The sequence below is a fragment of the Poecile atricapillus genome, chromosome 7 (assembly GCF_030490865.1).
Source record: "Poecile atricapillus isolate bPoeAtr1 chromosome 7, bPoeAtr1.hap1, whole genome shotgun sequence".
Taxonomy (NCBI): Eukaryota; Metazoa; Chordata; class Aves; order Passeriformes; family Paridae; genus Poecile; species Poecile atricapillus.
The window spans coordinates 29,355,398-29,369,154 of NC_081255.1; the positions used below are offsets into that span (position 1 = coordinate 29,355,398).

General features: G+C 53.6%; 1 protein-coding gene across 3 annotated transcripts; it reads right to left on the reverse strand.

Annotated features, from left to right (window-relative positions):
• Positions 1 to 1,687: 1,687 nt before the first annotated feature.
• On the reverse strand, positions 1,688 to 11,930 carry CDCP2 (CUB domain containing protein 2). Of its 3 annotated transcripts, none has more exons than XM_058842640.1 (7): positions 11,730 to 11,930; positions 10,970 to 11,092; positions 8,963 to 9,310; positions 8,541 to 8,885; positions 7,733 to 8,086; positions 5,091 to 5,269; positions 1,688 to 4,898 (listed from the first exon to the last, which is right to left on the reverse strand). In XM_058842640.1, exons 2-7 carry the CDS (start codon positions 11,043 to 11,045, stop codon positions 4,584 to 4,586), a joined length of 1,617 nt encoding a protein of 538 aa, XP_058698623.1. In that variant the 5' UTR covers positions 11,046 to 11,092; positions 11,730 to 11,930; the 3' UTR covers positions 1,688 to 4,583. The 3 variants fall into 3 exon arrangements, with proteins under 3 accessions (XP_058698623.1, XP_058698622.1, XP_058698621.1); XM_058842639.1 differs by having other exon boundaries at positions 10,970 to 11,096; XM_058842638.1 differs by lacking the exon at positions 11,730 to 11,930 and adding an exon at positions 11,444 to 11,712.
• Between the last annotated feature and the right edge of the window lie 1,827 nt (positions 11,931 to 13,757).

Sequence of the window (13,757 nt, forward strand, 5' to 3'; positions counted from 1 at the left end):
CTCCTGACCCTGGCTTTGAAGAGCAAATTTGGGATGGCAGTAGGTGACAGCTTGCTCTGTTCCCCATCAGCAGGTACAGCTCAGGAGAGCTCTGTCCTGCTGCAAATTACTTGAGTGAAAGAAGATGGGAGTAGACAAGACCCTCCCTGTCCTTTGGAAAAGAGAGAGCTCAGCAGCTCACCAGTTTTCATCTTTCAAGAGGCTCTTCAAAGGTTTCTTCACAAAGAATCCGAACTTTTAGATCTCATTTGCGTCCCTGGCAGCCCTGTAATATGAAGGGTTGGCTAAACTGGCCCTGGATTAAGAGACATTAAGGCAAGGAGCAGCCACCGAAGCCCAAAGGATGCCCAAAGGAACTCTCCTCCCTGGGTATGTTCTGGAGCAGAAATAGGGGGCTGGAGCAATGGAGGGACACAGGGAAGCAGGAAAGAAGAGGTAGAGAGAGGGAGGGAAACACATGAGGGAATTCCCCAGCTTGGTTGACCACAACCAGCAAAGCCTTGCTCCTCCATGCATGGCATGGCAACATTCAGGTGGGTGACCTGGCACCTCACAGGAGGGGAAACTGAGGCACAAAGGAACTCTGACATGTCACAGTAAACAAAAAAAAAAAAACAAAAAAAAAAAAAAAGGGAAGCTTGTGCCAGGGTTACACTGAAATTCATGATGCTCCAATTCTTGTGCTGGCAGTCCCCTGAACATCCATGGTCTGTGTCAATTAAACTAGATTATGGAATGATCTTTGCTAATTATATATTATTATCTAGCAAGCAGTTATCTCGCTATAAAGGGTGCTCCTATAATGGACAAACACTGTTCCTCTAGCACAGCCAGCTCCAATGGCAAGAAAAATACAAAAACCAAAATCATTTCTGCTGTGGCCAGTGTTTTGCCTGAGCTGGAATGTTCACATTGCAAACACTGCACTCCTGTCCCAGATAGAGAGAAGAGAAGGAGGAGGAGGGCTGCAACATGCAGAACCAGCCAGAGGGAGAAGGCAGGATCAAATCTGTATCCCCCAAAGCTGCCACAAAGACTTGACTGTAAGCTCAAAATCCAGCTGTGAACTCTCCCACCCATCATGGAACACTCAGCCTTCACACACCAAAATCCCCATGAACAGGGCCCTCGCCGTCTCCAGGGCTGTCATGATCAGGAAACTGGGCTTAAAATAAGCTTGGAAAACAGCTCCTGGTAAATGCCATCATTGCATTTTTAATTGTCCATATGCTTGATCCATTATGTTTTCCCAGATGGCTGAGCTGCCTGACTACTGCCTCCTCATCTGTGCCACTATGGCCAGGGTCTCCAGCAGGTACCTGGACCCCAAGGCAGGGCCACCCCTGTGGGAGGCTCTGTGTCACTGTGGCCAGGGGCTCCAGCAGGTACCTGTGAGCTCCATCCTTCCTGGCACAAAACCACACCCACTGACCCATCCATGCCAAGCTCCTGGGGGGCCAGGACTGGCTAGATGGCAAAAGTGGCTGGTGGCCTCCTGGCCTTACACACCAAACCCAAGAAAACCACCCTGAGGAGCAGCAGACCTGCTCCTGCTCCAGCCCATGAACTGCCCTTGTGAGGAGAGGATGCAGAAGATGCACACCACCAGCATCCTCAGTCATGGGCTCAGCTCCAGCACTGGCTCCCTGTGCATCACAAGTACCCCAATCCCAGACTGGGATTAGAGTATAAAAACAGAAGAGATGCAAATAACCCTCTGGGCAGAGCAATGAGGGAGGGTCCAGCCAAAGAGGACTGTGGGTGCCACCACAGAAAACTTACAGTGAACATTACATAGAATAAATTGCCTGGGAAGGGCCTCCAGGCAGAGGGAGCAGGGTCTCGTGCCAGCAGCAGTGCCCATTTTGGGGCACTCCCACCATCATTCTCTTGTCCATTGCAGCAGCACAAAAGCACATCCCCCAGCAGCCACCCTCACAGTGTGACACATCAGGAAAACCTTCCTGGTAAACAGAGAAAACACAGAGAGCGTGGCTGAGATTTTTCAGATATTTTAGAACAGCTTCTCTCCGGTAGGAGCGATCTCCCCAGGGAAGGAGAGGAATAAACCAACTGATCCCCTGGGGGCTCTTGCAGTGCCATTTTCTATGATCTACGATTTTTCAACAATTCTTCACTGGATTTGCACACAGACGTTTGAAGAGGGGTAAGAGAGGCTCTCCCTCCCACACAACAGCCAAACCTTTGTCTGCTCCGGAGAGACAAGACTCCACATCCATAAGCAAAGCCAGGAAACAAGGAGGCTGCATCCAGCCTGGCTCAATCCAGCCATCATGCTCTAAATAAATAATCAGATGAGCAATGGGAGCACTGCCTGTGGCTGCTGCTTTCCCGCTTCTCAGGAAGCACCGGGCAAATGCTAAGGAGGGAAACTGAGGCCTGATGTGTGAGGAGCACAGACAGAGTGGAGGGAAGGAGTGCTAGTGATGGATTCCATATCTATTTGCCACTCATCTGAGCAGCTTTTACATGAGAAGAAGGGCTTGTTTCAGGAAATTACCTGGGCAGCCCCCCCCATCCCTGCTGGGCTCCAGCCCCAGCTGGGGCAGTAAGTCAGGGAAGACTTACAGGACTGACTTAACAGGAGATGCCAGTGAGCAAATTCCTGCAGGGCAGGGAGAGACTGGATGCCTAAATCTAGTGGAGAGGCTGAGACATGGTACAGGAGGACTGGAAGGCTGGTGTTTGGTGAGCACCAGAGGCTTTCCTCACTCCAAGTGAGATGACTGGCTCGAGTGGCTCACTGCTGGTGGCAGATACAGCTGTAAATGCCATCAAAAACAAGTGGGTAAAGAGCTTTTGGAGACGTGCGTTAATCACCCTGTCCATGTTCCCTGGAAAACACCCTGCAGGCCTGGGGCTGCTGGGGATCCCCCTGACTCAGGAGCAGAGCTGCTCCCACAGCACCAGTCCTGCATCTGCAGGGATGTGTGCAGGGGAGCACTTCACCCAGGGATGCTTGGGTGGTTGTGAACTGGAGCCAGAGCTGGAAACCCTCCCTGGGGTGACCAGGTCCAACTCCTTATTTGAGTGCAACACAAACAACTATCCAGAAAAGCCTTTTCCCCTGCAAATCGCAGGGTTCTGAAGGCTCTGGCTGGGTGAGGAATACCTGTCCTCCAGGCAAGGGCTGGATGCTGCTGGGTGCTGTGGGCTCCCTGCCAGGCACGAGCAGCCGCAGTGCTCACCTGTTTCAGCAAAATCTGGGCCACCAAGAAGGTTAATTATATCTTTAAGTTTCTTTCAGTTGTCAAATCTTGTAACTATGGTCTCAAGCTGACAGTTCTATACCCAGCAATTAACCAGCAGCGAGGCTTTGCAGGCAGTGGGGGAGGCTGGCCTTGTTTACCATCTCTGCACACAACAGGATCTCAAAACATTCCCTTAATGGAGCTTAACGGTGCTGGCAAATATTTCCCTCGGAAATCTCTCATTTGCCGATGTGTTGCACCAACAAACGCCAAATCAATCCGGGCTCCGATAACGAAGGCTCCTCATTAGGAGGCATGCGCAGCTCTGTGCCTTCTTCCCTCCCCAGACACTCCTGCAGGGCTGGTGCAATCCAGGAGGAAAAGCTGCTGGATCATCATCCTATTCCTTGGCTGCTGCTTCCTCTGATGAACAGAACTGTCCCAGAGGGAAGCAGGACATCAGTCCTTTCACTGGCCACGAGGGGAGATCTGGTGTCACTGAGGTCCCAGGGGAGCCAGCCCCTCTTGCCAAGGCTGTCTTTATAGGGTTACCAAAACCTCTGCACTCCAGCATCTCCCCAAGCCATAGCAGGATTTGCCCGTATTTTCAAACTTCAGGAGTAATGCTGGTAGAGAGTTTACAGCCGTGGACACCTGGATATGCTAGAAAGGAGGAAAACGCAGAGGAGAAGAGGGTTGTTCTCCTCCCCTCCAGCTGCTGGTGGCTGAGGCACTCAGGTGAGTCCTGCGAGAAGTGAGACAACATGAGAAGATCAAACGAGGAGCTCCAGGGCACAGCAAATGCATCTCATCACATCACCCACAGACACCCAGAAACATCACCTGGGAGCACCTACATGAGCTACATCTGTGTGTGCCAGGTGGAGATCCCCGTAACACAGCTCCACAGTCCCCCCCAAGCATGGGCCGGGAGCACGGAGAACATTTGTTGGGAATATAGCTACATTTGGGGATGGTTTGTACATCCAAGAATTCAGCTAGAAATAATTGACAGGAAGATTTGCAGCCATCGGCAAACAACGTTACTTTCCTGAAAGCAGCAGCACTACAGGGAAAACAAATTGAAGCAGGTGCGGGAAGAGTTAGGGAGCGCAAGAACTGCATTCCTGAGCCAAATGGACAGATTGAGACAGAGGAAAACAAATTGGGAAGGGAAACGGCTGCCTATTGCCCAGAATTTTCAGGCACTAAGAGAAGGTGGAGGTTGGGTTCAGGCTCAGTTTCAGGGCCTGGGAGCTGTGTCTCTGTTTGGGTAGCTGTGTTAGGGTTCAGCCTGGGGTAAGGGTGGATTTTGGGGTGCCCTTCTGCCCTGGACTGGGACTGCAATCCCTGGAGAGTGGAAAGAGCATCCTACAGAAGCACCAGCCCCACCACTGCAATGACCATGAGGAGCCCAGCCAGGATGCAGATACTGATGAAGACGATGTCGCTGGTGTCCTGGCTCTTGATTTCACGGGCATCGATCGCTTCCCCCTCCCACTGCTGGGCATCCACCAGGTTTTCTGCCTGGCTGAGCCTGGATGGATCAGGACCAGCAATAAGGGTCACTGAGGCTTCCTTCTTCTTTGGCTCACACTGCACCTCGTACTGGTGGATGTCCTCCTGGTCTCCCACTGAAAAATCAATGTAGAGGGTGCTGACGATGACAGACGTGTTGTTGCGTCTCTGCAAGACAAGGGACATGGCTGATCAGGGCTTTGTGCAGCTCTTTTCCACAGGGGTTTGGAGGGATTGGCCATGAATCAGGCCAGCATCTACTGGGAAAATGTGAGAGGGACTGGGAATACCTCTCTGCAGCCAGCACAGGGCTAACCATTTACACAGCTTGCTTTAAAGGGGTGTTTGCTGATCACTTACCTGAGATTCAGTGCCACAGGTGTCGAACCTGGTGTGTATTTTAAAGTTCCTGCCAACCACCTGGGCTGCACAGGAGGGGGTCCCCAAATAAATCCTATTCCTCTCCAGCTGGGCCAGGGACTGCATGGGGATCTGGATGTGGAAGTCTGTTCGGGTGCAGCTGACGTTCATGGGCACAACTATTGGGACAGAAAACAGGGTGCACGTGTAGGACTCAAGTGGGGGGGTTTCAGGAAAAAAAGCTACCTCCAGAATGCAGAAAGCAATCAGTATCAGTATTTTAGCCCTGTCCCATGCCAAGAGCAGACATGGATGGCTCCCAGGCGCTGCTCTGCTTTCTGCCCAAGGGAGAAATCTCACTATCAACCCTCTTGAACCTCGTCCTCCTTCTCAGGTCTCCAAGTGACACACAAGTGCCATTACTGACAACACCATCCTGCTGTCACTGCCATTCCCCATCACTGCAGAGCCAGCAGGACATTTGAGTTGCTGCCCAGGACCAACCATGAGAGCTTTGTGGATGGCTTGACATGGGCACAGAGCTCCTCTGCATCCTACAACATCCCTGCAAGAGACACTACATTGATGAAACAGGAGACACATCTTGGAGGGACCCCTTGCATGCCCTGGAGTGATGCAGCTTCACGCTGCCACATGGCTCTCCTGAAAGGGTGAGCTGGGTTCATGGCCCTGGGGCATCCTCCTGGGGAATGGCCCAACCCAGGCATAGTTCCAAGCATCACCAGCCCTCCACTGTCCTCAGAATGCTAATTTTGATGGGGAGCTGGTGAGCAGTGTATGAAGGGAGCTGCTGTTGAGCTGCCCATGATGCCAAGATGAAGAGCAAAGCAATGGTGACTCCAGCACCTCTCCCATCACCCTCGTTCTGGCACCATGTTTGGCCTCTCTGGATGTAGAAAGCATCCACACAGGGAAAGAAGCAGGGAGGAAAAACACTCCCCTCTATAAAGTGAATCCTTGCTCAGCTTGAACTAACCACTTGGGCAATATGAATTATTGAATTATTCCAGCTCCCTCTGAATCTCAGCCTTATGAAACTGGGAAGATGCAATAAAATCAATATGAAAAAATAGTGTCACTTTGCTTCACTTAGTGCATTATAAAACCATTAGAAGATTTACCAAATAACTAAAGTGCATTAGATCAAGAGGAGGAGAAAGTGGATCCTCTCTCCTGGCGTGAAGGCTTTCATTTCAATGGCCATAAATCACACATGCCCCGCCCAAGCCACGCCTTTTGATGGGCCTGAAAGGGAAATATCTGCATGGCTGAAGGTGGGTGTGGATGCAGAGTCTGAGGTGCCTCTTTGCCTCTGTGGGCTCCTGAGGAAGGTGGTGGCAGGGAGAGGCTGGCAGTGCTGGCAGCTGGTTGTGACACACAGGACATTAATCACAAGCAGATGCTGGAATCACTGGGCAAACACAGCCAGCAGGCTCAGCTCTGTGGAGGGAGGCTCAGTTTCACATCCAAGCCTTTGTCCTCCCCTAGCATACATCTGGCAGTGTGTACCAGGGGACGCAGGAGCCTTGGGCAGCTGGGAGGTGTCACACCCCTCCCTGTGATGGGACATCCCCCACTCTTCAGCAGCACCCCATCTGTCTGTCTGCAGGCTGCTCCCTCTGGAGCAGTGACACCAGGTCTCTGCCTGTACACAGCTGTAAACCAGTGAGAAATCAGCGGGACAAGGACAGGGACAGACCTGCTCTGCACACTACAGCCCTACAAAATGTGCAGTACTACCTCCCTCCCTCCAGAGGCTCAGGACAGAACTCTATCCCATCTCTAACTCCAAGAGCCACATATCTCCAAATCCTTTCTGCTGTGCTGGAAGTGAAGAAAGATCTTGCAGCTGAGGGATAAAACCCAGAGCCAGCCTCCCCAGCACCTGTGCTGCCAGCCCAGCAGCCCTGCTCTGGCTCCAGCCCTCTGGAAAGGCTGCCCCTGGCTGAATCATCCCTGACCCACAGGTCAGCTCAGATGTAATTATACTGAAATACAACAAACACCATAAATTTGCTGGCGTTTGAGGTGCAAAGGTTGGCACATAGAGCAGGAAGGTTACACACTGCTTCTCCCAGCAGCTGTGGACATGCCGGACATGCTGTCTGGGACACAGTGTGCCAGCAGCAGGGCTGTGCCAGGCAGGCCTGGCCAGGTGGATGTGGGAATGCTGTGCTCTGGGGGTCCTGCCCTCCCCTGCTGCTGCCAGCAGAGGAGGGGACATGGTTCATGTCTGCTTGCTCAGCCATGTGCTGGAAAGGCCAGAGCATCCAGGGGAGCAGGGAACAAGGTTGTGACGCTTGAGCTGGTCACCTGTTCTGGGGTTTTGGCCCATTAAAAACCCTCAGGTTTTCTCTCCCTCGCACCCTGAGAGAGGAACAGGAGCATGGCAGTGGCAGACACACAGGAATCTGAAGCTGGAAAGCATCTCCTGAATGCTAAACACAACGTGCAACTCACTCTCCACCTCTTCCTCTGCCCCATCCCTACAGAGCCACAGCTCTGCTCCTGCAGACAGGAACCTTCACTGCTGATCCTTCTGGAAATTACATGGTCTTAGGCACGTCCCAATTGAATTACTGAGTTCTCCTGCACTGAGGAGCACCCAAGTGGGACCTTACCTCCCACGTAGGAGATGGAGAAGCCCCTCTTGGCCGTGTTGCGGTCGGTGTGGAGGACCAGGAGCAGCTGGTTGCTGCGGGAGGTGACGGGTGCCAGGCTCTCCCGTCCACACCACCGTCCCAGCAGGGACCCGTTCTCGGTGCCACCATCAAAGGCAGACAAGTGATCGTAGTCACAGCCACCCGTCAGGCTGCTCCGGCCCTCCAGCTCCATATCCAGGAAGAAGACCTTGACCCGGTAGCCTGGGGGCAGCTGGATGCTCCACTGGCACTTGAGGTTGTTGGGGTAGAAGTTGGGGTACTGAGGGCTGGAGAAATTCCCTTTGATGGTGGTAAACACCTCCTGGCACTCGCCTGCTCAGCGAAAAAGGGGAAAGGAAAAAAATCAAAAGCAAACCTGAAGCCTCCTGCGTGTGGATGAGTTATCACCTTTTTTACTGCTAAAGGATGCTCTGCCCTTCACCTCACTGCTCCCAGCCTTGTGTTTGGCCAATGGACAGCCAGCATTGGGGGAGGGAAACTCCCAAGGGAGTCAAAGTCCTACAGGAGCAACCCTTATCCCCAGGGAATGGCATGAACAACGGTGACTCCTGCTCAAGAGGGCAGCCCAGGGCTTGGAATAGCCACAGCGATGCCATTTGCATTGTGTGGTGCTTTACACTTCACACCATCATCTCATGGGCTCTCCCCAAGGGGTTCCCCCATGATCATCTCCTCTTGCTGCTGTGGGAGGGAGAGAATCACAACCCCAACCCAGGGTCTGTCCCCACGTCCTTCCCACTGCCCCACCACCCTGAGACCCCCGCACCCGAGTAGAAATGGGCCTTGAAGCCCCTGCCACCGATGTTGAAGTCTGACTTGAAGATGATGAAGAGGTGTGGGGTGGAGGAGATGGTGCGGGGCGGGCGGGCGCTGCCGCAGTAACGTCCCAGGCGGGGGGCAGTGACGGTGGGGCCATCAAAAAGGGCCACGTAGTCGAAGCCACAGCCTTGGCCCCCTTCCATCTGGAAGTCAGCAAACACCAGGGTGAGGGGGCCACCGCCGCCGGCCCCCCCGATGCTCCAGCGGCACTCGGCATCGTTGGGGTAACTCTCGGGGTAGCGGGGGCTGGTGATCTCCCCAGAGAGCCCCGTCAGCTGCCCACCGCAGGCGTCTGCAAGGAGGCAAGCATGATGAGGGCAGTAGAAGAGGACAGATGGATGCTCAGTGACCACCACACCTCCCTGCTACCTTTCTTGTAGGCAGCGGCGAAGCCGTGCTTGGCCACGTGCCGGTCGGAGCGGAAGACCACGGCCATGACATGCCAGGCGGAGGAGAAGGGTGGCGGGGGGCTGTGGCCACAGAAGGTGCCCAGGAGGTTGCCCTGGTCCCGGGCAGCCCCGTTGTAGACCTGGAGGTAGTCGTAGGCGCAGGTGTCGTGGTACTCCAGCTCGAAGTGGCTGAAGGAGAGCAGGACAGAGGAGCCCTCGGCCACCACGATGAGCCACGTGCACTCTGTCTCGTAGGGATACAGCCCCGGGAAGTTGGGGCTGGAGAAATTGCCAGAAGGTGCTGAAAGTACTCCCCCACATTTGATGCCTGGGGGACACAGAAGTGGGTGTGATGTCCCCTTTCCAGGGGAAGCCTAAAAGAATGGAGACAGGATGCACGACACCAGCTCCATCCCACCACCACAGTAGCAAACCACCAGCATCCTGCAGAACTCCACTGGGCTCGTCCATCCACTCTCCCTGGAGGACACATGTGTCCCCATCACCTTTCATCCCTCTGTGTAGCCCCTCTTCCCCGTGCTGCCCTGTGGGGGCTGCAGGAGGGCTCAGCTGTGCCCCTGAGCTTGTCCTGCCAGTGACAGCACAGCATCCCCACCTGTTTATGGCTGGGAAAAAGGAAGTTGGGAGTGAGTTTTAAAGGCTCAGTGGTACCAGGCTCGCCAGAGCCCCAGCTGCCCAGCCCTTCAGCTTTGTGCCTCCCACTGACCACACTCCCTCCATATAATGGTGGTATCAGAGAATTTGAGCTAGGAGAAACAGGGGTGAAGGGCTCGATATGCTGAACAATGAGTTATGCGTGGAGGGATCGATTTCCTAATGAAATCTTTATACTGAGACATGGTTATTATAAAATAAGGCTGAGAGGGTTCCGGCTGTCACCTGCCCCTGGGTCTGATTAGGGCTGGGGTGAAGAGGCTGGTACAGGGGGAACATACATCATGTCTGGGAGGGATGCAGACCCTGCACAGCCCCCAGGAGACACGTGTGGGTTCCCAAACAAGGCTGGGCGCTCGCTGCCATCAATCTGGGCCAAGTATATTGCAAATCAATAGTCAGCCTGTGCACATTGCTTTTCATCGTGCTCACTGGCACGGTGACCTCGCAGCAAGGGGGTTCCTGGGATGTGTGGGATGCAGCACCATGAGTGTGTGTCTGACCAGATCTAAAATCACCTTGCTAATTACTGGAGATAGGCAGTGAAGTAATATGGGGCTGGTACTAAAGGAACAACGTTGTTGAAATAAATATCCAAGAAGGGAGCCTGTGGGAGAGGTGAGAAGCCACGGTCAAGACAGATAGATGACGAAGGGCTGGGAGCCTTGGGGTGCTCTGGGAAGCCCAGGTGGGTGTATGTGGGGGATGAGCAGGCACCACAGGGCAGCGGTGGAGCCTCAGGAGCACCTGCACCAGGGCCAGGGATGGGTTTTGATTTCTGGCTCAGCCCTTCTGTGAGAAAGGCCCTGCCGTTTTGGGATGGGGGATTGCTTGGGCTACCCTATGCCCTGAATTACTGTGTCATCTGCTGACCCTGCCCTGCATCCTGAGGGACATTTTATCTGGGTAAGGTGACAGGTTTATTGCACACCTCCCACATACACATACATGCATACATTCACATACAAATGTATATGTGTATATAGATTTATATAAGCAAGTGCAACTCCAGGAGCTAACAAACCCTTCACCAAAGCCCCTGTACACCACAACAGGACAACCCCTACCTGCAGTCCTCAGTAAGGTAAGCATGAAGCAGAAACCCAAGCACGGACCAAGTGTCCCACACTTGCTGCTACCACAACAGTGACTCCAGATCCCCGCTCCTTGCCCCTGGCCTGAGCCAGCCCCTCTCCCTGCTGGAACCCACTCACACCCCAGAGCCACTGTGGCATCTGCACATGGCCCTCCCCTCCTCAAGAACCATGGATGCCCATCCAGCTCCCGCCAGGAGCTGGAACCAGGCTCTTACCTCTGCTGGGAGCATCCCCGAGAGCCCCGCAGAGCATGGCCAGTGCTGCCAGACAGCCCAGCCCTGTGCACCCCATCCTCCAGCAGGCAAATCTCCCCTCACCGAGCTTCCTTTTGGAGCTGTCTATCTGGGAGGAAAAAAATAAATAAAGAGAGAAATAAATAAAAAGCAGGAGGACTGTAGAATTAATAGTGGAATGAATAATTCATCGCTTGTTTGAATTAAGAGCAGCAAGGTAACTTGATCTATTCCTCCCCTCCTTCACTCAGTTTTAATGATCTGGATCAAATGTCCCAAGGATTTACACTATACCAGATACCTTGTCAATACACTATATTTAGAAGAGATATTAATGTTTCAGAAATGGTGTATAACGGCAGTAAGTCTGGGCTGACAATATGCCCTTAAGGGGCTATGAAAATAATTTAGTTCGCCAGGCAAGCCAGCGAACCAAAATGGGAATTTCAGACTTACCGCGGAAAAGCATCTCAGGAATTAACATGATTTATACTGCGGCACCCACTGCACAAAGGCAGCTGGTGGTGAAGGCGAGAGAAACAGGGAGCAGGATTGAAACGCGGCCGCGTCTCCGTGCCGGCTGCCAGGTCAGCATCCCTGCAGCAGGAGTCCAGGCTCAGCGGGATGCTCAGCCCGGGAAAGCAGCAGTCGTGAGCACTAAAGATAGCAAATCCCACCTCCCCCGAGGAAGATTAGAGATGAATTGTGACTCATGGGCAAAAAACATCGATTATTATAGAACCTGCTAAGGCCTTGGAGAATTGCCACGTTCCTCCATGCTGGCTCACGCTACTTCTCGCCCAGGCTCTTGGATGCGCTCAGCTGAAGGTAAGCAAGCCTTTGGGTTTGGTGGGAAAGATGTGCTCCTTGTGCTGTGCCACATTAGCTGGAGAAACCCCAAACCCAACAGCGGCTCAGTTCCTTCCCTCCCGCCCAGGAGAGAAAAGACTTTCCTGCTGCCACAGCCCACACCCACATGAATGCCAGGAAACAAAATCCCACGAGGGCCTCCCAGCGTGAGGGACCTGTGCTAAAAAAGTCACCTTCAAAGCAGCAGGGAGAGAAGCAGTGAGTATCTCTAAATCTCAGGCAGGAGACAAGTTGCATTTATTAATTAAGCAATGAGGATCGATGCTCGAGACATTTCCTGTGGATTAATGATGGGCTGGGAGGAGCTGATGGCCTGAGGTGCAGCTAAAGACCATTAACGCCAACTGGTCATGAATCCCCAGGAAATGCTCCATGCCAAGGTCGTTAAGTGCCTGCATATATTTATGGGGAATAACAACAACAATAATATTTGTACAGGCTCTCTCCCCACTGCCCAGCCTTGCTGGAGCCATGCCGAGGGCTGCTGGGAGCATTGGGACATCCCAGCCAGAAGCCCTCTCTCCTAAGCCCAGCTGAAGCAGGGAACATTGGGTTCTGTCCCAGGGCATTGAGCACTGCATCACCCCACCAGCACCAGGACTAAGAGCACAATGGAATGAGGAGGATCAGGGCAGCTCCCCCTGTCCCTGGGCACTGTGTGGAGATTCTGTCCCAGTGCAGGCTCTGGGAGATGCTGCAATGCTGGCGCGTCTCCTGCTGACCTCCCAGGAACATTACAGAGCTTAATTAGCTGCTTCCCTAATGGCTGGGAGAGGAGGTCTGTCCTCATCAACAAGTGCGGGCCCACACAGCAAAGATCCAGGCGAAGTCTGGCCATGGCAAAGGGGCTTCTCCTGGGTATTTTCCATTGCCACAACCCAGATCATCCAGAAGGATTGCTCAGCCCTCCCATCCACCATCCTCTGGGCTCAGGAACAAAGTGCTTCCCGACTTCTGCATCACTGCACTACCAAGCAACATGTTTATCCTCATCACATCCATCCTGGGCAACACCCACTGTCTTCCAGCCTTTCCAGCACTGCCTCAGCACCAAGCCAGTTCCTGGGACACCTGCACAGCTGCTCCTCTCCCTCCCCTTAGCTGTGCTCTGCATCAGCAATCCCCAGGAGATGGGGGTCAGGGCTGTGCAGCACAGCAGCTGTGCCCCGCTCCCAGGAGACGGCATCCATCAACCACAGGCACATTCACCCTTCTCCTGACCCGGGGATGGCCATTCCCAGGCTGGGCCTGAGCCCAGGCAACCTGGCTGTCAGCTGAAGAGCAGGGTGGGAGGGTGGGGGAGGCAGGGGGAGAGTGACATGCAGCAGGGAAGCAGAGGATCCATGCATGGAGGCCTGGCTGGAAGGTGCTCTGAATCAGCCCAGGGTACTTTTGCTCCAGCCACAGACATGGTGGGTGATTTCAAGGTGTGCCTCTGTTCCTCTGTGGGCAAATTTATAAATCATGAGTCAAAAAGGCATTTGATTCATTTAAACAGAAAGGACGTGATCGGGATTGTGAGACTTCAGAGAAGATCAAAGGTTTAAAAACGGTCCCCAGGAGAAACAGGAATTATTTAGGCAGGAAATAATGAGATGAAATTAAGAAGGTATTGAGGCTGCACATGAGGAAGAAGAAAGGAAGCGAAGCAAAGCCCATCTCCCCTGCACAGTGCTGCACGGGTGGCAGGGGCTTCCTGGGGGCAGGCAGAGATGAGGAAGATCCCAGCAGCACCCCCCTGCCTGGCAGGAGAGGCAGGATGTGAGCCCCTGCCCTGGCTGGGCACCCACCCCAGCTCACACACCTCCAGCTCCACAGATGCCCCAGTCACCACCAGCACCGACACCGATTCCCCACCAAACTGCCACCATCGGCTGGTTCTGGGCCTCCAAAGGGATGG